Here is a 24,509-nt window from a genome sequence, read left to right as displayed (position 1 = left end):
AAAAGTAGGCTCCATCTAAAAAACAAACGGTTCCTTCTAGATTTTGGGGACATCTTATGTAATTTTTTGTTCACAGTAAACCTGCAACAACGACGATCGAACTCTTTCATAAAAACTTTGAGATAAGTATATTGGGGGTAGTACTTTGAAATATCCTCAATCTTTTTACCTATTTTACTTTGTTTTCAATTCACCACATCTCGTATTTTGTTATAGAGTCGTAGAGAAAGAAAACCTTAGATGTCCGCCAATGAGTTGCATCTACATATTTTTCTGTTCACGGGTTAGTGATTGCACTTATGAAATGTAAGAACTCGTATGTGTACATGAGCGAGATGTTCTTAGAAGATAAATTGAATTAATGATACGTTATTAATTCCATTTCTTAGATAAAACATGCGAAACCAATTTCTCGCCGAGTCTAAATTATGCGAAAACATTCCAAATCAATCAAAACGTTTTAAAATATTCGTTATCTTTTGTCACTCTTCTCTAAATTCATATTTTTTCTCAGCTTTTTCCGGATTTTTCTCTTTGTTGACTTTTTTAATCATTTCTGACGATTTTCTTCTTATTACAAGTGCATTATTTAGTTATCGCTTTCTAGTCGCTCATTTCTTAACTCCAGAATTATTATTTTTGTCTAAAATTATTTTTTTCTATTATTTTTGTTTTCATTACGTAGCTAACTATTATAAAAATTAACTTTCTAGGTGTTTATTGTGCACAAAACCTTTTGCGATTTTAATTGATTCAAGACTGGCGAGAGTGACGAATGTATCGAGCCGGAGCTGCGAATAGGAAAGAGCCCGGAGCGTGTTGGACGTGTGTGCTCACCCCTTTAGCTCCTGCATCGATTCGTTCTTTCAATTTGTTCCATTTTGACTTTAATTCTCTTTATAATAACCCACTGAGTCCTTTCTAGTTGTAAATTGGTTTGATCTTGCGTTTTGTGGTCGGAAATCTCCATTTAAATCAATCAGTGATAAGACGAATGTACCAAAAGTTCTTAGAGATTGGGAAGTTGCGAATAGGAAAGAGTCCGGAGCGTGTTGGACGTGTGTGCTCACCCCTTTAGATCCTGCATCGATTCGTTCTTTCAATTTGTTCCATTTTGACTTTATTTCTCTTTATAATAACCCACTGAGTCCTTTCTAGCTGTAAATTGGTTTGATCTTGCGTTTTGTGGTCGGAAATCTTTATTTAAATCAATCATTGATAAGACGAATGTACCAAAAGTTCTTAGAGATTGGGAAGCTGCGAATAGGAAAGAGTCCGGAGCGTGTTGGACGTGTGTGCTCACCCCTTTAGATCCTGCATCGATTCGTTCTTTCAATTTGTTCCATTTTGACTTTAATTCTCTTTATAATAACCCACTGAGTCCTCTCTAGTTGTAAATTGGTTTGATCTTGCGTTTTGTGGTCGGAAATCTTTATTTAAATCAATCATTGATAAGACGAATGTACCAAAAGTTCTTAGAGATTGGGAAGCTGCGAATAGGAAAGAGTCCGGAGCGTGTTGGACGTGTGTGCTCACCCCTTTAGATCCTGCATCGATTCGTTCTTTCAATTTGTTCCATTTTGACTTTAATTCTCTTTATAATAACCCACTGAGTCCTCTCTAGTTGTAAATTGGTTTGATCTTGCGTTTTGTGGTCGGAAATCTTTATTTAAATCAATCATTGATAAGACGAATGTACCAAAAGTTCTTAGAGATTGGGAAGCTGCGAATAGGAAAGAGTCCGGAGCGTGTTGGACGTGTGTGCTCACCCCTTTAGATCCTGCATCGATTCGTTCTTTCAATTTGTTCCATTTTGACTTTAATTCTCTTTATAATAACCCACTGAGTCCTCTCTAGTTGTAAATTGGTTTGATCTTGCGTTTTGTGGTCGGAAATCTTTATTTAAATCAATCATTGATAAGACGAATGTACCAAAAGTTCTTAGAGATTGGGAAGCTGCGAATAGGAAAGAGTCCGGAGCGTGTTGGACGTGTGTGCTCACCCCTTTAGATCCTGCATCGATTCGTTCTTTCAATTTGTTCCATTTTGACTTTAATTCTCTTTATAATAACCCACTGAGTCCTCTCTAGTTGTAAATTGGTTTGATCTTGCGTTTTGTGGTCGGAAATCTTTATTTAAATCAATCATTGATAAGACGAATGTACCAAAAGTTCTTAGAGATTGGGAAGCTGCGAATAGGAAAGAGTCCGGAGCGTGTTGGACGTGTGTGCTCACCCCTTTAGATCCTGCATCGATTCGTTCTTTGAATTTGTTCCATTTTGACTTTAATTCTGTTTATAATAACCCACTGAGTCCTCTCTAGTTGTAAATTGGTTTGATCTTGCGTTTTGTGGTCGGAAATCTCCATTTAAATCAATCAGTGATAAGACGAATGTACCAAAAGTTCTTAGAGATTGGGAAGTTGCGAATAGGAAAGAGTCCGGAGCGTGTTGGACGTGTGTGCTCACCCCTTTAGATCCTGCATCGATTCGTTCTTTCAATTTGTTCCATTTTGACTTTAATTCTCTTTATAATAACCCACTGAGTCCTCTCTAGTTGTAAATTGGTTTGATCTTGCGTTTTGTGGTCGGAAATCTTTATTTAAATCAATCATTGATAAGACGAATGTACCAAAAGTTCTTAGAGATTGGGAAGCTGCGAATAGGAAAGAGTCCGGAGCGTGTTGGACGTGTGTGCTCACCCCTTTAGCTCCTGCATCGATTCGTTCTTTCAATTTGTTCCATTTTGACTTTATTTCTCTTTATAATAACCCACTGAGTCCTTTCTAGTTGTAAATTGGTTTGATCTTGCGTTTTGTGGTCGGAAATCTTCATTTAAATCAATCAGTCTTCAGATACAATGAACCCTTTCTAATATTCGCGACGTGATTCTAAATATTGTACATTGAAGACTAATAAAAAGGGGATCAAACTCTAAAAAACTCTGAAATGGAAACCATCATTATATCGAAGAGATATTTAAGAACAAGTAGCTTTTGGAAGTACTTTGTTAGAAGAAGAAGAAAACGATGAATGAAAATACAACGATTTATCCAGGAGTTTATATATTACAATCCGACATTATCCAGAGAGATTATAGCAGATTTAAAGCGCCTAGCAAGACCTTAATTTGAGTAAACATCTATAAAAAGGAATTTCTACACAAGAATCTGCCTGGTACCATCAAAAACATTTACGATATTTATCCAAATGCATTAGACTATCAAAAATTGTTTTCTAACTTTAGATCATTAGACAAGGACATGCTAAGAGTAAAATTAGAAGCAATTGTTTGTCATACAATCGAGAAATACCCTTCACCAATCATGGTCGGCCATCGAGGAACATTTGTACCACATTTTTGGGCTTCCCATAGTCTGCTCGAAGATTTGGAAGGTTGACCACAGAGTAGTCTGATAGGATAACGCGTTAAAAATTCTTTTTAATGTAAAAAATATATTTTATTTATATAAACAACAGTCTATAACAATTTAATACTACAATAATCAGTAGTTAGATTGTACATATTGGTTTTTAGCTCCATTAGCTTGTTCTCTGTAAGCGGCGAATCCCTGATGGTTGGCGCCGTGATTGTATCTACCAGATTCTCCTTCTTCTCTATATTGTCCATCGTCTACAATACCTCTAGCTTCGTCAGCCAAGTTTTGTTCGAGTGCTTTTTGGATTTCGGCTGGTACCGGTGGAGCTGTGGGGATGTGGGAGCCTTGAGCGACGAAACCGTTTTCACCAGCTACGTATTGAACGGCGACTTGTTGACCATCTGGGGCAGTGTACGAGTAACCACCTTGAGCGTTGGTTCCACCTTGCTTCGTATCTCCTATAGAATATTCTCATTAACAACAAATAAATATATTTTTTAATAATTTACCTTGTTCGTGAGCAGTGATACCGTTTCCTGTTTCTAAAGCGAAGTTGTAAGCTTCCCCGTCGTTATCGTTGTCCAATCTTAGGATAGGAACGTCGTTAGCTGCCTTGTCGATTGGTCCAGGTGGTCCGTTAACATCTGCATTACTAGAATATTGATTTAAGTTTGATGGGGCGTAGTTGTTATCCAAACGACCACAGCTGCTGTATCCAATGATGGCAAACAACACGATGAACTAAATATTAGTAAGAATTTAGATAAAATAAGCGACGGAAATTAGGGGGAAGATTCGTAAGTTGAATCATTCGAAAGTGTGGATAGTTTACGCATGCAGATAGGGATGCAAGCGATACATCGATGTTTGAAAAACATCGATGTATCGTTTATAAACATCGATGTTTTAACATCGACTTCGAAAGTGACATATGGAGCTATCGTAGATTGATATGCTTTGGAGATGTAGTATGACAAGCTTTAGAAGGGTGATTTTTACATGCATCTCGAACTTTTTAGTTTAATCATTGTTTAACGAGACATTTAAGTGTTTACAGAAACAAAATGGTGAGTGCTTTGGCTAACAAAGTACCAGCTATCTCAAATATTGTTGCAAGTAAAAATAATTTTTATGTGAGGAGCTTTTTTGTAAGTTTACCAAATAATGGTATTGATAAAGAAGTGGATATAGTTGCAGAACTTGTAGAAAATTCTTCTTCCACAGCGCGAGTTGTGTCTAACTATGTAGGCTGTCATAGTACAGTACACATGTTGACCAAAAACAAATTTCACCCATAGAAAAATAAAAATTAAGTTTCTAAACTATTTAAGGACACTTCCCATTAAAAGTAAACGTCTGGGCAGATGTTTTGGGAAACCGAATATTCGAACCTCTTTATTTGGACTCTAATTTAACTGGTGGAGTATATCTCGAGATGTTAGAAAACGCAAATGAACCGTTAATACTTCAAATGCTCGTAATAATCCTGATTAATTTGGTAACTTCGGAAATAACTAGATGGTACCCCTGCATATTATTATTATCTAGATGTCACTTGTCATTTAATATTATTGCCTATTACGCCACCTGTTACCAATAGTAGGGAAGCTTACAATATTTCTTTTATATATTCCAAAGTTTATCGGTCTAAGTTTCACCTTTTAAAAGAAAATATGAGGGAGGGGACAAGATATAAACAATACAAAACTTTTTTTATTACATGTTTTTACTCAGAATATTTTCTACATTCTATAGGTTAATTTATTTGCGAGTTTAGATAATCTAACATCTATAATGGCTTGGTGAGGGTTGTATCCAGTGATATAACCTCTTACACCTCATATTAGGTCTATTGGCCAACTCTAGTAGTGGATTTTGGTGGGAAAAGGGAACTATATAAAACCGTAGAAGCTAACCGATATTTATTTACCTTGACAGGTACTCCGACTAACTAACCCACACAAAATTCCGGACCTTTTGGACATCTTTGTTACAAACGGATTCAATTCAACTTACACAGACCCCAGTTATGACTTAAATTCTGAACACGTGCTTATTATTGTAACCGTTGGAGCTTCAATCGTAATTAGAACACCACCACAAAGATTACACAACAGACTGGGAAGCATACCGTAACAAAATCAATGGAACGGTAGATTTAAAGATTAGGCTTAAGGAACCAGGAGATATCGAAAGAGCAACAACTTCAGTTCAAACTGCTGCAACAAATACGAAACAGAAAAAAAAAGAAACAAAGATGTCCCACTAGAAATAAAGAGACTAATAGCAGAAAAGAGACAGGCTCGGGCAAGACGGCAAAGGAGCCACAGATAATTCCATTTGGAAGCCAATAAAAAAATACGAAAAAACTTGTTACTGAGAATATACAGAGACTGAAACGTCGAAGAATATAACCAATTGTTGAAGTGGATGTGAGAAAACTTTGTTGTTTAATGTTCAATGTTCTGTGCGCAAATTTTCTCAAGTTGTTTGGGTGCTAAATATGATGAATATCCACAAATTCACAAAACGTTCTAAAATTTATTCATGACACACCAAATGAAACGTTTTCAGTAAACAATCTGGGTGCTAAGTACTGGTAAATGTGTAAATCTTACAGTCTGTGTTTTAATGGAATTAATCAGACGAAAAAACAATTTTCACTAAAGTTGATGAAGATTAACTGAACAGTTCGAAACTTGTATTTACAACATGGTTGCTGAAGAAAACAAGGAAGGTCATTATGCTGAACTTTTGAATATTTACAAGATGTTTGGTTTTGAAAATTACCGAAAAGTATACTGGTCATTTTTTACGTCGGATATTCATTAGCAGAAACTGGAGCTAGTACGACTACGCCAAAGCGTCATGGTTGATATAAGAGTACCACAGTTGATGGAGAATATTGAGTTTTTGCAAGATATATAAGATATCTATAGCCGGAACCTTCCAGTATTGCCAATTCTACATATAAGTACAATTTATTTTTGATTTTTTCCATTTTGCACCATACACAAACTGGTGTCGTACTGAACTCTAGTGTGATATGCAAGATTTTATGTTGGCAATGACGACCTGTCACTGTGAAGTGTCAAACAAAAATAAAAACGAATTATTTATGGTTTCTTCTACCACTTAAAGTCATTATGGAGGTGTGTAATTAAATTATTCGCCTCGTTCTCCACCCGTTTTTCGTATATTTTCAACAAAAACTTACTTTATATTTGACGAGTTAACAAAAGTTTGTTTATCAGTGCTACCACCCAATTTTAGTTATGACAATTTTTCTAGCATAATGTCCAAGCAGCTTTTTAATTTAAAATAAAAAATAGGGGCTGAATAGATAAAAATTTGGATGACACTTGTTTGTTTATCAGTGCTACCACCCAATTTTAGTTATGACAATTTTTCTAGCATAATGTCCAAGCAGCTTTTTAATTTAAAATAAAAAATAGGGGCTGAATAGATAAAAATTTGGATGACACTTGTTTGTTTATCAGTGCTACCACCCAATTTTAGTTATGACAATTTTTCTAGCATAATGTCCAAGCAGCTTTTTAATTCAAAATAGAAAATAGGGGCTGAATAGATAAAAATTTGGATGACACTTGTTTGTTTATCAGTGCTACCACCCAATTTTAGTTATGACAATTTTCCTAGCATAATGTCCAAGCAGCTTTTTAATTTAAAATAGAAAATAGGGGCTGAATAGATAAAAATTTGGATGACACTTGTTTGTTTATCAGTGCTACCACCCAATTTTAGTTATGACAATTTTTCTAACATAATGTCCAAGCGGCTTTTTAATTCAAAATAGAAAATAGGGGCTGAATAGATAAAAATTTGGATGACACTTGTTTGTTTATCAGTGCTACCACCCAATTTTAGTTATGACAATTTTTCTAGCATAATGTCCAAGCAGCTTTTTAATTCAAAATAGAAAATAGGGGCTGAATAGATAAAAATTTGGATGACACTTGTTTGTTTATCAGTGCTACCACCCAATTTTAGTTATGACAATTTTTCTAGCATAATGTCCAAGCAGCTTTTTAATTTAAAATAAAAAATAGGGGCTGAATAGATAAAAATTTGGATGATACTTGTTTTTATAAGACAGTTTTGTCGCACTCGCTGCTTTATAAAAAACGCGTGAACCGTTTTGTACATGATACCGGGTGTAAAAACTTAAATGTACTAGTTTGAAACATAAAAATTAAGTTACGTATTAATACCACTACCTATTACACCCTAAATGAACGATTAAAAAGAAATATACAAATTTCTATGTACAATTTCTTATAAAATCTAATAATATCAAATTGCTTACTTGTCTCATGATGATATTTATATCACTGCGAATGTAATGATGATATAAAAAATCTCGCCGGACGTTTTTATAGCTGATACCCCCTCACTGTCGGCTCAAAATCTATTGCTGAAATATTGGTGATTGCCTACGGGCGGATATTCATATAATTTACATAGAAACAATACAACAACATATTGAATTATCTAATTTTTCATCATCAACAGCAAGGTAGTTTATTATATGTAATTCATAGTTTTTAAGATAAAATATGATTAATAAGGTGAGATGTTAAAAGATAGTGTCCGTATATACTCTAACTTATAATAAAAAGAATTATTTTATAAAGAGAGAATAGTACGAGGGTTGTATGAAAAGTTTCCGACCCAATGGAAACATAACACATTTTCCCTTTCCTTCCGAGTCTATATACTTAGTCTAGAGATGCTTTAAACCTTAACACAAGTGGATTTTTAAGGTTGGGAACCAGGAAAAAGTCACTGTGGGCAGAATACGAGGGGTGGTCGGCTAATTCGAGAATTTTAGCCATGCCGATTACTGAAGTATGAGAAGGAGCTTTGTCTTCATCTACAACTAGAAATAGATGAAAAAAATCCAATTCGTTGTGTTCACAACTCGTCGATAACGCCAGGAAAATCTTCATTCGAATGTGAACAAACCCGGCGTTTATCGATGTTTTCCAAACATCGATAAATCGTTCATAAACATCGATGTTTTAACATCGATATCGAAAGTGACATATGGAGCTGTCAAAAAATATTGACGCACAATAATATATAAAAACAGATAAAGCCTATAAAAGAAAATGCTTTGGAGGTGTAGGATGACATTGAGAAGTTATTATTTTTTTAAATTATGCTTTAAAAAATGAATACTTACTGATTTTCTGTTAAAATAAAATAACGATTATTTTTTTTTTAAATAAATAATAAGTTAAATGAAGTAGTGTATCTCATTTCTGATCAAAAAAAAAACATCGATATATCGTTCATATATTTCGATGTTCCTAGCATCGATATTTCACTTTTCAAAACATCGATGATCTGACATCGATGTTTGTTATGAGTATCCGCAGAAATCTAACCTCAACCCGATGCGTGGTCGTATCTCCTTTCAAAAACAAGTTAAGTCTGATTACAAATAATAGGACTTTAGGAATTGCATTCTTAGTTTGATTTCCGCCATCTGGGCTCACAAAAATGATTACAGACGAATTTCAGAACCTCTAATATCACATTTCTATGTTTTCATTTAAAAAATTGGCTACTCTTTGATAGTTAATTTTCTATTTAGATAATTGCAATATAATGAAGACTATTTCCTTTTTGCAAAAATGGTATAAACAGAAAAAAAGGCTGAAGCTCTGATAAACACCATGGAAATTTACTTTACACGGAATGAACATCCCGGCGAAGACATATCGAGAAACCCTAAGATTCGCAATACCAATTGAAGTCAAAGATCTATTTGAACAGAACAGAGCTCTGAAAAACTTGCTGGAAAAATGTATTACATTGATATGTGTCTACGGGGTTTAATATTTATGAATTTGTATGAAAATTACGAGTATGCATGAGTTCAAGACGTATGAGGCTCCGAAGGCTCGAGTATATTCGCGATCTGTATAAGATCGGCTTAATAAACTTAATGTAGAGTATTTCGCTATCAAGTTCAGACACCTTATAAATTATATTTTCCTGACTTGGTCCCTTGTGATAAATTCTACAAGGAATAAAATTCCAATTGGAAACACAACTCTATTGATGTAGTCGTACGAGTGAATAATAGCTATTATACGTGAGTAGAAGACTATACTTTCTCCACGACTATACAGAGACAAATCACACTTTCGAATGTTTTTATTTCTTTATTTCTAATCATTGAATAAACATTTTCAATATAACAAAAACGGATATTGTATATACAAAACAAATAGGTGCCTACAGTTCAAATTTACTTTTTGATTAAATTGATCGACTGCATTTTAAGTATTTGATGATGTTTGTTGAATATTATTAAGATTTCTTGGATAATTTCCTACCGACTGGAGTATTTTATTTGTCATAGAATTATCCACGTTGCCTTCTATTATCCAAGAGCTGTTCCAGCCCCCAGGTCTTTGAAGAGCAGTTATATTTCCACTTGCATCGATCACCAAGAGGGCGTAAGATCTACGGAAGATTTATTGATACTTATTTTCTATATGGTGCACTTGCTATGTTCAAAATTCATAGTCGTAGTAAATTTTCGAATAGTTTTTGTTTTTTTGTTGGGTATGATAATTAGCAGGGTTGATTCAAGGTCTTTCCATCCAATGAGTGTATTTCGCATGCATTTTTTATGCGCGTGGTCAGCACAACCTTAAAGAAATGCTTTAATGAAGCGCCAAATTCAATAATTTTTATGAAAATGTCAATTTTTCATCGAGAATTATTAGCAGAAAGTTTAAATATTGTTGCAATATCGATTATGTAAGATTTTTTAATTTATATGAAACGCCTCTGTCTATTACGAGGTTGATTGCAGTGACTCCAAATTAGTGACGTAAACATCGCATCTCATTTATTTCAAGTTTTATCAAAAGTATTAATTAGTTCATTTATTTTATACATTGTGTTACTCAGTATAAACAATCGATGGGAGATTGATTTTTTTGTCAGAATAAAATCTACCGGGTTTATTATCGTATCGCAAGAATTTAATCATATTTTTTTTATATTTTCTGAATATAATCACGTTGTTATGATTGCAAATTGAATTCTTTAGTATTTATGTTTTTAAGTTAGGTTAGGTTATGGCCCCCCGCCACAAGGCTTGACCTTTTTTCACCCTATTTTACCATAAAAAAATAGTTATTGAATTTTCAATATTTCCAATGTATTTTTCTATGATAAAATAATAATAAAAATAAAATAATAATCACTGAATTAATTTCATATATTTTTCACATATCATTTTCACTATTTAGCTATATTTTTTGTTTATATATTTTCAAATTACATTTATAATTTGTTAACACACGTAATTCCGAAAATGTCAAATTTTTATTTTTTAACCTTTTCTATTTATTTAACAAGGGATAACCGAAGGCTGGAATAATTTTTTTTGAGTTCAGTACACAGTTATTTATTACCCCCCACAATCCCAAGTCGATAGGGGGTGGGGGATGACTTTTAAATAATTACCAATTTCTTATTTATATTTACTTGTAAAATAGTTGAGATAGATAAATCAAAACAAATATTTATAATTGAATATGGCTTTATTGTGTTTCAAAATATTTTCCATTGAAATCAAAACACTTTTATATGCGTTTGAACCAATTGTTGGAGCATTTTTCCCATTCCGATCGAGGTACCTCCAAAACATGTCATTTGAACACATCAACCGCTGCTTCAGGTGGCTTTGCAATTTATTTTTCGTTTGAACTAATGCGTGAGAGCTCGCATTTTCGTGGTGGAGAATGATTCGTCTTCTGCGATTGGTATTCCATAAAATTCATCCTGTAGCGAAGTGCGTCCACGATTGAATTCGGAGGAACTGCTCGAGATGAAGCTGCATCACCAAAAGTCGAACCGAGCTGGTGCCGAACAGGGAATGTACGGCCAATGACATATCAATTCGTCTTCTGCGATTGGTATTCCATGAAATTCATCCTGTAGCGAAGTGCGTCCACGATTGAATTCGGAGAAACAGCTCGAGATGAAGCTGCATCACCAAAAGTCGAAGCGAGCTGGTGCCAAACAGGTACTGTACGGCCAATGACATATCAATTCGTCTTCTGCGATTGGTATTCCATGAAATTCATCCTGTAGCGAAGTGCGTCCACGATTGAATTCGGAGAAACAGCTCGAGATGAAGCTGCATCACCAAAAGTCGAAGCGAGCTGGTGCCAAACAGGTACTGTACGGCCAATGACATATCAATTCGTCTTTTGCGATTGGTGTTCCTTAAAATTCATCCTGTAGCGAAGTGCGTCCACGATTGAATTCGGAGGAACTGCTCGAGATGAAGCTGCATCACCAAAAGTCGAACCGAGCTGGTGCCGAACAGGGAATGTACGGCCAATGACATATCAATTCGTCTTCTGCGATTGGTATTCCATGAAATTCATCCTGTAGCGAAGTGCGTCCACGATTGATTACGGAGGAACTGCTCGAGATGAAGCTGCATCACCAAAAGTCGAACCGAGCTGGTGCCGAACAGGGAATGTACGGCCAATGAAATATCAATTCGTCTTCTGCGAATGGTATTCCTTAAAATTCATCCTGTAGCGAAGTGCGTCCACGATTGATTACGGAGGAACTGCTCGAGATGGAGCTACATCACCAAAAGTCGAAGCGAGTTGATCGGGACACTGCTGTTGGTTTAATCCACTTGTTAACCGTGTTCCATATGCTTAACTGTGAGGAGATGTTTGTCTAACCTGTCAAGCTTTTGGCCGACTAACAGTGAGCTATGGAGGCGAAACGTGGACTCTTAACAAAGCATAGGAAGATTTTGGAGAAACAAAAAAAATAATGGATATAGATCAAGAAGAAACAAGAAAAAAAGGAAGATAAAGAAATAGATTGTATGCAGAGATGATGGAGACGGAGGGGAGTTCAGGACTGGAAAACAAAAGCAAAAAATAGGAAAAGAAATCGCTTAGATTAACTGACGCGCCTCAATGTTTTTAGTACGTTTACCAAGCTTACTTGTTGTCGAGAGGAGTTCTTGGTTTTAGCGTCGTTTTGACCAGAAAAAAAAATATTAGTTTTTTATCATACTCCCGTTGTAAAATTTGTAAGGTTTCCATTACTCCTGTCCAAGTCTTCAGTTCTTTGAGATGTTAGGCATACTTGGTCTTTATTTGTCTCTCATACCAAATAATTTATAGAATGAAAGGCAATATTGATAGTTTGTTTAGAACTAGTACTGAATTTTCTTTCAAAATGAAATAATCCAATTTTAAAAACATAGTTTTATTGACCTAATATAAAATAATATATGTACAAAAAAATATTATACAAATACACATTCTTAATGAAAAAAATACTATTATTATGGCAATCTAACGTTATCCTTTCTAGTATCTATAACCGTCGGGTCCTTTTTGTCCGGATCCAGTACCTGGAGTACCGTATAAACCAGAAGGAGCACCACCAGATCCTCCTCTACCACCTTGGTTATATCCACCTATGAAAAAAAGTACGAAATTTTAATAACATATTGAATTTTAGAATGAAATATAATTACCTCGCCCTCCAGCACCACCTCCAATGCTACTTCCAGAATATCCACCCTGTCCTCTACCACCTAGACCTCCTTGACTCGTACTACCAGAATATCCTCTTTGACCGGCACTTCCCGAATAACCTTTCTGGCCAGCCCCACCTGAGTATCCTCCTTGACCAGCCCCACCTGAGTATCCTCCTTGACCAGCACCACCTGAGTATCCTCCTTGGCTAGCTCCACCTGAGTATCCTCCTTGGCTAGCTCCACCTGTGTATCCTCCTTGACCAGCACCACCTGAGTATCCTCCTTGGCCAGCACCACCTGAGTATCCTCCTTGGCCAGCACCACCTGAGTATCCTCCTTGGCCAGCACCACCTGAGTATCCTCCTTGGCCAGCACCACCTGAGTATCCTCCTTGGCCAGCACCACCTGAGTATCCTCCTTGGCCAGCACCTCCAGAATATCCTCCTTGACCTCCATATCCTCCTTGACCTTCATCTGGACCTGGTTTGTATTGGCCGTCATCTACGATACCCCTGGCTTCGTCAGCGAGGTTTTGATCGATGGCTCTTTGGATTTCTGGAGGAATTGGAGGGGGAGTTGGGAGGTGGGCTCCTTGTGGTTGAAAACCGTTTTGATCTGCTGTGTATTGAACTGAAATTTGTTCACCTTCTGGGGATGTGTACGAGAAAGAGCCTAAAAAAATAACACGTTGACGTATTTTGTATAAATAAGACAAAAGAAATTTTTTGAGCGAAGAAAATGTAATTATTTCAAAATTTAACGAATTACCTTGTGCTTGAGTTCCATCACCTCTGGCATCACCATTTTCATCGGCACTTATACCATTTCCGGTTTCATAGAGATAGTTATAAGTACCGTCTCCGTTGTTGTTATTTTCGTATCGAATTATGGGTATTTCTGATCCTGCTCCAGGTCTACCTGCTCCTCCGAAACCCGCGTTACCTCCGAAACCGCCTCCTGGTGCTCCTCCTCCAGCACCACCGCCTAAAAACAAATATATCTTTCGAAACGCAATATATAAAGTTGAATTTACGCTTTAACAACAAAACTAATTTTGATTTTAGATTCAGAAAAAGCGTTTGGTACTCACTGTATCCACCTCCTGATAAACCTCCACTTCCTTGATAACCTCCTGCGCCCCCTTGATAACCTCCTCCACTACCTCCTTGATATCCGTTACCACTACTTCCTCCCGCACCACCTTGATATCCGCCTCCAGTACTTCCTGATCCACCTTGATATCCACCGGCACCGCCTTGGTATCCGCCCCCACTTCCTCCACCTTGATTTCCCGGGAATCTGCTACCAGGTCTTGCTGGCGCTGTCGCTCCTGGATAACCACCAGGACCGCCACCTCCTGCTCCAGGACGAACCGGGGGGAGGTAGTCAAGACGGGCGCAAGCGGCGAAGCCGAAGAGTGCTAGCACCAGGACTGCCTAAAAAATAATAAACAATTAAGAATAAGAAAAATATCAGTCATTTATAACAATAGAACAAATTGAAATTGCACCAAACCAAATAAATGAAATGAATCTTACTTGTTTCATTGCGGCAGTAGAAAATTTACAATGAAACAATACGATTCGAAACTTGAGTTTTATAACTAGACTCCCACTAAGATAATCTCGATATGTACTTAAGATAATTGCAAAAATCATCTCTTGTCCTGGGGCCATTCCATCTAAATTGTGGTATGAGATATTTGGAGATTAGAAGCACGATTAGATGGTATACGAGTGTTTTTCACCCACAATCACCTTATAATTAAAGTACCGTCCATATTTATGAACAGTAACAATTATTAGTTCATCCACTAGTTATATATTCAAAATTAATGCCTCAATTATATTCCGGTTTATCATATTCACTTTTTAACTTTTCGACGTTGTTTGTTTCTCTGTGGGCGAATCCACAATCTGGTGACATAATTTTGAGCTTCGTCAAGCAAATCAAATTATTTTCAAACTTGAAATATTTACTTAAAATGTTTTAATTCGATTTTTAATTTTCCATAGGGGCTGAAATATAGCCTGTTCAAATAAACACTTTGTATATTTATGATATTAATCACACTGTGTGATGTATTTTTGACTGTCGGTTAGTTTTAAATCCACTAAAGTTTTCGAAACAGTAGGTTAATAAAATTTTTTAAAAAATATGTATGACAATAATTATTTTGACATAGTGAATGTCGAAACGCATATTTTCAGTATTAGATTGTTGTCAATTAGTTCTTGGTTCAATTGTAGATGAACAAAGTTATTCAAACTTGCGGAATACAAAAATCAAACTATGGTTTCACTTGATATCATTTTTCCTATAAATCTTATCAATAGATATCATATCTATACATTTATTCACTTATAATTTGAAAAGCTTCATTTCGCGATATATTTGTTTACAGTACTCCGTTTTGCCTGTCGATTATTTTCAATAGATTGATGACAGAATCTTTCCCAAAATGAAGATTGAAAATATCAAACGAATCTTGTGATGATGTGGCTCAAAAGTACGAATAAATGAATTGTAAATAGCGATTAAAAACTGTTCTAGAAGATTTGTCACGCATTAAAAGATGAACAATACCGATTTTTTGATTAACACTATAAATTTATAAGTTTAAAGACTTTATATTAAACATTTCACATTTGACACGAATTCCCACTAAATTTTCTATTCGTTACAAAAAAAATATTTCACAACAATAGTGACATTCGTTACAAAGCTTCGTAAACATCTAGGCAGTTTGAAAAATTAAAAAACAAAAAGTTATTTACTCGAAACTTAACCCACCTTGTATTACACCATTTTAGATCGTTGGTTAGGTTAGGTAGGATATCTAAAGAGCGCGCAGAGCATCTTCGTGTATACTAAATAAAAAGGTAATACTGCAAAGTATCGAAAAGTATGTGGATTATTCAATTGATCGATTTTACTGAGTTGTTTCAATAGATTGATGACACAAAGTATCAAACGAATCTTGTGATGATGTGGCTCAAAAGTACGAATAAATGAATTGTAAATAGCGATTAAAAACTGTTCTAGAAGATTTGTCACGCATTAAAAGATGAACAATACCGATTTTTTTATTAACACTGTAAATTTATAAGGCTTAAAGACTTTATATCAAACATTTCAAATTTGACACGAATTTCCACTAAATTTTCTATTCGTTACAAAAAAAATATTTCACAACAAAAGTGACATTCGTTACAAAGCTTCGTAAACATCTAGGCAGTTTGAAAAATTAAAAAACAAAAAGTTATTTACTCGAAACTTAACCCACCTTGTATTACACCATTTTAGATCGTTGGTTAGGTTAGGTAGGATATCTAAAGAGCGCGCAGAGCATCCTCGTGTATACTAGATAAAAAGGTAATACTGCAAAGTATCGAAAAGTATGTGGATTATTCAATTGATCGATTTTACTGAGTTGTTTCAATAGATTGATGACACAAAGTATCAAACGAATCTTGTGATGATGTGGCTCAAAAGTACGAATAAATGAATTGTAAATAGCGATTAAAAACTGTTCTAGAAGATTTGTCACGCATTAAAAGATGAACAATACCGATTTTTTTATTAACACTGTAAATTTATAAGGCTTAAAGACTTTATATCAAACATTTCAAATTTGACACGAATTTCCACTAAATTTTCTATTCGTTACAAAAAAAATATTTCACAACAAAAGTGACATTCGTTACAAAGCTTCGTAAACATCTAGGCAGTTTGAAAAATTAAAAAACAAAAAGTTATTTACTCGAAACTTAACCCACCTTGTATTACACCATTTTAGATCGTTGGTTAGGTTAGGTAGGATATCTAAAGAGCGCGCAGAGCATCCTCGTGTATACTAGATAAAAAGGTAATACTGCAAAGTATCGAAAAGTATGTGGATTATTCAATTGATCGATTTTACTGAGTTGTTTCAATAGATTGATGACACAAAGTATCAAACGAATCTTGTGATGATGTGGCTCAAAAGTACGAATAAATGAATTGTAAATAGCGATTAAAAACTGTTCTAGAAGATTTGTCACGCATTAAAAGATGAACAATACCGATTTTTTGATTAACACTATAAATTTATAAGTTTAAAGACTTTATATTAAACATTTCACATTTGGCACGAATTCCCACTAAATTTTCTATTCGTTACAAAAAAAATATTTCACAACAATAGTGACATTCGTTACAAAGCTTCGTAAACATCTAGGCAGTTTGAAAAATTAAAAAACAAAAAGTTATTTACTCGAAACTTAACCCACCTTGTATTACACCATTTTAGATCGTTGGTTAGGTTAGGTAGGATATCTAAAGAGCGCGCAGAGCATCCTCGTGTATACTAGATAAAAAGGTAATACTGCAAAGTATCGAAAAGTATGTGGATTATTCAATTGATCGACTTTACTGAGTTGTTTCAATAGATTGATGACACAAAGTATCAAACGAATCTTGTGAGGATGTGGCTCAAAAGTACGAATAAATGAATTGTAAATAGCGATTAAAAACTGTTCTAGAAGATTTGTCACGCATTAAAAGATGAACAATACCGATTTTTTGATTAACACTATAAATTTATAAGTTTAAAGACTTTATATTAAACATTTCACATTTGACACGAATTCCCACTAAATTTTCTATTCGTTACAAAAAAAATATTTCACAACAATAGTGACATTCGTTACAAAGCTTCGTAAACATCTAGGCAGTTTGAAAAATTAAAAAACAAAAAGTTATTTACTCGAAACTTAACCCACCTTGTATTACACCATTTTAGATCGTTGGTTAGGTTAGGTAGGATATCTAAAGAGCGCGCAGAGCATCCTCGTGTATACTAGATAAAAAGGTAATACTGCAAAGTATCGAAAAGTATGTGGATTATTCAATTGATCGATTTTACTGAGTTGTTTCAATAGATTGATGACACAAAGTATCAAACGAATCTTGTGATGATGTGGCTCAAAAGTACGAATAAATGAATTGTAAATAGCAATTAAAAACTGTTCTAGAAGATTTGTCACGCATTAAAAGATGAACAATACCGATTTTTTGATTAACACTATAAATTTATAAGTTTAAAGACTTTATATTAAACATTTCACATTTGACACGAATTCCCACTAAATTTTCTATTCGTTACAAAAATAATATTTCACAACAATAGTGACATTCGTTACAAAGCTTCGTAAACATCTAGGCAGTTTGAAAAATTAAAAAACAAAAAGTTATTTACTCGAAACTTAACCCACCTTGTATTACACCATTTTAGATCGTTGGTTAGGTTAGGTAGGATATCTAAAGAGCGCGCAGAGCATCCTCGTGTATACTAGATAAAAAGGTAATACTGCAAAGTATCGAAAAGTATGTGGATTATTCAATTGATCGACTTAACTGAGTTGTTTCAATAGATTGATGACACAAAGTATCAAACGAATCTTGTGAGGATGTGGCTCAAAAGTACGAATAAATGAATTGTAAATAGCGATTAAAAACTGTTCTAGAAGATTTGTCACGCATTAAAAGATGAACAATACCGATTTTTTGATTAACACTATAAGTTTAAAGACTTTATATTAAACATTTCACATTTGACACGAATTCCCACTAAATTTTCTATTCGTTACAAAAAAAATATTTCACAACAATAGTGGCATTCGTTACAAAGCTTCGTAAACATCTAGGCAGTTTGAAAAATTAAAAAACAAAAAGTTATTTACTCGAAACTTAACCCACCGTGTATTACACCATTTTAGATCGTTGGTTAGGTTAGGTAGGATATCTAAAGAGCGCGCAGAGCATCCTCATGTATACTAAATAAAAAGGTAATACTGCAAAGTATCGAAAAGTATGTGGATTATTCAATTGATCGACTTTACTGAGTTGTTTCAATAGATTGATGACACAAAGTATCAAACGAATCTTGTGAGGATGTGGCTCAAAAGTACGAATAAATGAATTGTAAATAGCGATTAAAAACTGTTCTAGAAGATTTGTCACGCATTAAAAGATGAACAATACCGATTTTTTGATTAACACTATAAATTTATAAGTTTAAAGACTTTATATTAAACATTTCACATTTGACACGAATTCCCACTAAATTTTCTATTCGTTACAAAAAAAATATTTCACAACAATAGTGGCATTCGTTACAAAGCTTCGTAAACATCTAGGCAGTTTGAAAAATTAAAAAACAAAAAGTTATTTACTCGAAACTTAACCCACCTTGTATTACACCATTTTAGATCGTTGGTTAGGTTAGGTAGGGTATCTAAAGAGCGCGCAGAGCATCCTCATGTATACTAGATAAAAAAGTAATATTGCAACAGCCTGTATCGAAAAGTATGTGGATTATTCAACTTAGTTGTTTATCAATTATTGAAATTTTTCATTAAGCCACTGCTGTTTAAAGTTTTTTCCTTCAAAACTATTTGAGTATGGACTTATATGGTATCCAGCAAGAGGTTGCATCAAAGTAAGCATGATTACTAACATCCAAATATTCAAAAACAAAACACTGAGAAATATTGTAGATGCACTTACAATAGTGATCTCTATAGAGACCTGGAAATGGTCACTGTTGAGCTGATTATAATGAGAGTCAAGAAATATGGAGAAAGACTCCATCATGTCAATATCGAGGGTATCCAGCTTCTTGACAATACTGGGTTAGAGAGAAGACTTAAGATGGTCAAACCAACTGAAAAAACACAAAACGCCAAAAATCAATATCCTTTCAAGAGTAATACATCCATTTTAATGCTTCTCTAGCTTGCGATGTCGTGATTGTAGGAGCATTTGACTTTTACCTTCAAATAGGCTTCAATTTCAGCAATTGCTTCTTCATTTGAGCTTAATTTTTTACCGGAGAGCATTTTTTTGAGATCAGCGAATAGTCAGTAGTCACTAGTGACAAAATCTGGACTATACGGTGGACGAGGAAGCAACTTGAAGTGTAATTCGTTCAATTTAATAAATTTTTGAACCCGTGTAATGTCTTGGTGAAACAATGGTTTTTTCTCGATATGTTTTCCTAGATTTTTGCATTCAAACGATCCAACAACTCTACATGGTATTCGTTATTGATTGTCTCTCCCTTTTGGAGAACAATATTCCACGCGCATCCCAAAATACTAAAGCCATAACCTTTCCAGCGTCCAAAAGAACAATAGTCAGTGCCTTTGAACGTGGTTCACCGGCTGCAGTCCACTCAGATGATGATCGTTTTGATTCCGGAGGATTTACGATTAGATATCACCAATTTAAGGACTTTTTTGATGTTTTCTGGAGTAATCATCTCAAGTTAATACACGAAATTGTTTTGAAAATAACAAAAGTAGCTTCACTTAAATGGCTGTCACTTTTTTCTGAATAATCGAGTGATGTACTAGTTGATTGTTCAACCGAAAGAACGCTGATAATACACCGTAGGTTTAAATTTCAAAATCTATCAAATTAACTTAATATTTAATTTGTCATTGGTCACTGTTGACCAGAATGTAATATACTAAATGTTTTCATTATAAAAAAATGATTTTTTTCAATACAAACGATTAAAAATCATTTGTTATTATCGCTACTTTTTGATTTATTTGGTGCCAAATCGACGCGAACGAAGTGAGTCGTTTTTATTTGAAACACGTGTATTTACTTTTTGTTTTCATCTGGTATATTTAAGTAAATCGGTGAGAATGCGAGTAAATCTGTTTTTGCTTTTGTTGTTCTTGAAGATTATGGTAATCTAACAACTAGATCTAACGTAATAATAAAAGCTAGTCTGTTATTTCATTATAAATAAAAAATAATTCTCATCCATTTAAATATTAGTAATGTTTGTTTCGAAATGCGTGATTTGTTAAGAGGTAAAATTATTAATTTAGATCTTTGAACTCGATCACTCGATTTGCTTAAATCGTGTCAATAAGGCCTTAAAAATGAGTCCGGTTGTGGTCCAACGGTAAGAAACGCGTGCATAATTCTCCAGTTAGAATATGGCGCATGCGTTCTTTTAATATGCCGATTTCGTATTGATAATGTGGCAAAATTAAACACTAAAGTGTACTCACTTTAATATATTCCTAACTTTCGAATACTTGTCTGGGAAATAATTAGTTTCCGTGGTTTTAAGTTGTCTTATTTCTTGTACAAACATTAAATTCATTTGAAATCTACGAATTTAATGTTTTTACACGAAATAAGACAATTAAAAACCGTCGAATCTTAACTAATTATTTCCCAGACGATGAATAGATAAGTATTCGAAAGGTTGGTGTATATTAGAGTTAATACACTTCGCCAAATTCCAAATTTGAAAACACTCATAATCTATTTCGTTCCAATTCAATTATTAGTATAAATATTTATAAATAAAGGACATAATACATTATTGAAATATTTCATTAAACTATAATCTCACTCAAAAACAAAAAGAGTATCATATCAATCATATCAAATAGGACAAACATCTCAGTATTTAGAAAATAGATTAAAGATTCATCGATAAAATAAACTGCACAAAATGATGATTTAAACTGCATGAAAACATCAAAACAACAACAAGTGACATTGATAATTCTTTTTTATTAATTTTAATGCAGCTACGAATAATTGAATTGATGAATGCTATTTATTTTTTGATATTACAAATAAGGAAACCGAAATAGGTCGAAACTAATTTTGAAAACTAATTTTCAATCAGTAGAGTCAAAAAAGGTGCCTGAAATTATATGTTTTTGATGTTGAGTATGATCAGTTATAAAACATAGAAATACAAACAGGGTGTAAGTTATTTGAAGAGAAGAGAAATGAAAAATTGAAAGAAATTTATGGAATGCAGTACTTAGTAATGTAAATAAGAAATACCGTACATCCTATCAGAGAAAAGATCGGATCAAAGTTATTTCAACTTAAATGATAAAGAAAAATAAGCAGAGTTGGAAGAATTGTTATTTTTTGCGCCATCTACAGGTACTTTTTGAAATTTGCTTCAAATAAACATGCAATTTTATAATTTTGATTCAAGTTTGAGTTGATTACGTTATTTATTATTTATTACGCCAATTAGAAACATTTCAATACAATATTTTATCATAATTTGACATACCAAAGTGAAATTTTGATTTATTGTTAAGAATCGCGAAATAAATCTATCAAAATACGAATTTTTTATGGAATGGGAATAATAGAATTTGCGAAAATAGCTTTCGAACCCCGACTTACAATTCTAACCTCACAAATTTTGTATACCGCACTAATAAAACCCACACCGCACTGGAGGCAGCGAATCAAAGCATAATTAAAATAAATAATTACACGTTTGAAAATAATATATATGAGAAATTCTTACTTGTCTCATGATGAAGTATATATTGCACTTTGTTGAGTGTAATGAGAATATTTTGGCTGGAAGCTTTTATAATAATACTCCCACTGAATTTTAGTCAGAAGATGCATTTAGAAAAGATGCATTACAGAATCATCGCCGTTTACCCCCCGGGCGATTTTGCCGTTTTGTGTCGGTGTATTTCTAACATTTAATTACTCTACATATGCTTTATGAGATTGACATAAATCGGTCGTTATTACAGGGCGCCAACGTTGGCGATGAAACACAAAAGGTGCTTAGACACTCCTTGGCCATTTTGAAATATGCGTGCGTCGGTTTTTTACAGTGATAATGATAAATATTGTGTTAAATTGGGAAGGCGTTGTATTTGAAAAGTGGAATAATTAAATAAAAGTTTGGTCAAACAAAAAACAATCTCCTCGGCTATAAATTAGTTTAGATAAAAACTATTGGTAGTAAACTTGGTACTTGGAGCTTCATCTAATGAAACACCTTTTGCAAAGTTATTTTAACATAAAGGAATAAAAAATATGGTAAAATGAAAAATAAACAAATTACAAAATTTGGAAGCATAAAAGAAAAAAAGAAATAGATCGAAATCCATGCTGGATAATGATATATCTCAAAAAGCTCAAAGAAAAAGTAGAAACATCTCAAGAATCTACATAAAAAAGTAAAAGTATTTCGAAAACCCTCAGGAAAGAAGACACATCTCGAAAAATCCACAACAATGGAGATATAATTTGAGAAGCTACAATAAAAAGGAGAGATGTATCTCAAAAAACAAAAGAAAAAAGAAGAAACATCTCGAAAATCGAAAGAAAAGAAAAGGAATCTCGAAAACCCCATAAAAAAGAACGCACATTTCGAAAAGCTTCAAGAAAAAGAAGAAACATTTGAAAGATCCATAGAATTAGAAGAAATATCTCGAAAAATCTGGAAATCTGAAAAACCCACGAAAAAGAATACCCATTTCGAAGATATATCTCAAAAAACCCAAAGAAATAGAAAAAATATTTCGAGGAACCAACAAAAAAGACAAATTTCGAAAAGTTACAAGAAAAAGAAGAAATATATCGAAATATAAGCTAGATAAAAATATATCTCAAAACCTAAAGAAAAAGAAATATCTTGAAAACTTATAGAAATAGAAGAAATATCTCGAAAAACCCACAAAAAGACAAATTTCGAAAAGCTATAAGAAAAAGAAGAAATATATCAAAATCTACACTAAAATTCTAATCTAGATAAAGATAAATCTCAAAAAACCCAAATGAAAAGAAGAAATGTCTCGTAAACTCATATAAATAGGAGATTTATCTCGAAAATCCCACGAAAAAATAAAATAAACTCACAAGATATATATCGAAATGTAAGTTGGGTAAAGATATATCTCAAAAATCTTAAAAAAAGAAGAAACATCTCAAAAATCCACATAAAAACATTATATATCTCGAAAACCAACAAGAAAGAAGAAATATATTGTAAAATTCACAAAAATCAAGACAAAATTTGGATAGCTACAAGAAAGATAAAAAGAATATCGAAATCTAAGCTAAAAGAAGATTTATCTTAAACAATTCATAGAAAAAGAAGAAACCTCCCGAAAACCCACAAAAAAAGAAGAAGAATCTGAAAAACCAACGAAAAAGAATACCCATTTCGAAAATATATCTCAAAAAACCCAAAGTAATAGAAAAAATATTTCGAGGAACCACAAAAAAGACAAATTTCGAAAAGTTACACGAAAAAGAAGAAATATATCGAAATATAAGCTAGATAAAAATATATCTCTAATATAGAAATAGAAGAAATATCTGGAAAAACCCACAAAAAGACAAATTTCGAAAAGTTATAAGAAAAAGAAGAAATATATCAAAATCTATACTAAAATTCTAATCTAGATAAAGATAAATCTCAAAAAACCCAAATGAAAAGAAGAAATGTCTCGAAAACTCATATAAATAGGAGATTTATCTCTAAAATCCACAATAAAGAAAATAAAATTCGGAAAGCTACAAGAAAAACAATGAAATTTTTCGAAACCTAATTCAGCTTAAGATATATTTCAAATAGCCCAAAAAAAAGAAGAAATATATCGAAAATCTACAGAAAAAGTAGACAAATTTCGAAAAACTACAAAAAAAAATATATCGAAATTAAAAGTAGATAAATATATATCTCAAAAAACCTACAGAAACAAGAAAAAA

General features: G+C 33.5%; 1 protein-coding gene across 1 annotated transcript; it reads right to left on the bottom strand.

The window, feature by feature from the left end:
* Window positions 1-3,492: 3,492 nt before the first annotated feature.
* Window positions 3,493-14,494, bottom strand: LOC130440669 (uncharacterized). Its single transcript, XM_056773933.1, has 9 exons — window positions 14,486-14,494; window positions 14,038-14,383; window positions 13,716-13,931; window positions 12,945-13,619; window positions 12,789-12,884; window positions 8,141-8,279; window positions 7,707-7,731; window positions 3,889-4,120; window positions 3,493-3,837 (listed from the first exon to the last, which is right to left on the bottom strand). The coding sequence occupies exons 1-9, from the start codon at window positions 14,492-14,494 to the stop codon at window positions 3,506-3,508; spliced, it is 2,070 nt and encodes a 689-aa protein (XP_056629911.1). The 3' UTR covers window positions 3,493-3,505.
* Between the last annotated feature and the right edge of the window lie 10,015 nt (window positions 14,495-24,509).

Source organism: Diorhabda sublineata, chromosome 2 (genome assembly GCF_026230105.1).
Source record: "Diorhabda sublineata isolate icDioSubl1.1 chromosome 2, icDioSubl1.1, whole genome shotgun sequence".
NCBI classification, from domain to species: Eukaryota; Metazoa; Arthropoda; class Insecta; order Coleoptera; family Chrysomelidae; genus Diorhabda; species Diorhabda sublineata.
This window is presented reverse-complemented; position numbering and strand designations above follow the sequence as displayed.

Coding starts and splice junctions, on each gene's coding strand:
- LOC130440669 (XM_056773933.1), bottom strand. Junction 12,885..12,944: donor AGGTGGTGCTGGAGGGCGAG/GTAATTATATTT, acceptor TTTTTTTCATAG/GTGGATATAACCAAGGTGGT. Junction 8,280..12,788: donor CGGACAAAAAGGACCCGACG/GTTATAGATACT, acceptor ATCTATTTCTAG/TTGTAGATGAAGACAAAGCT.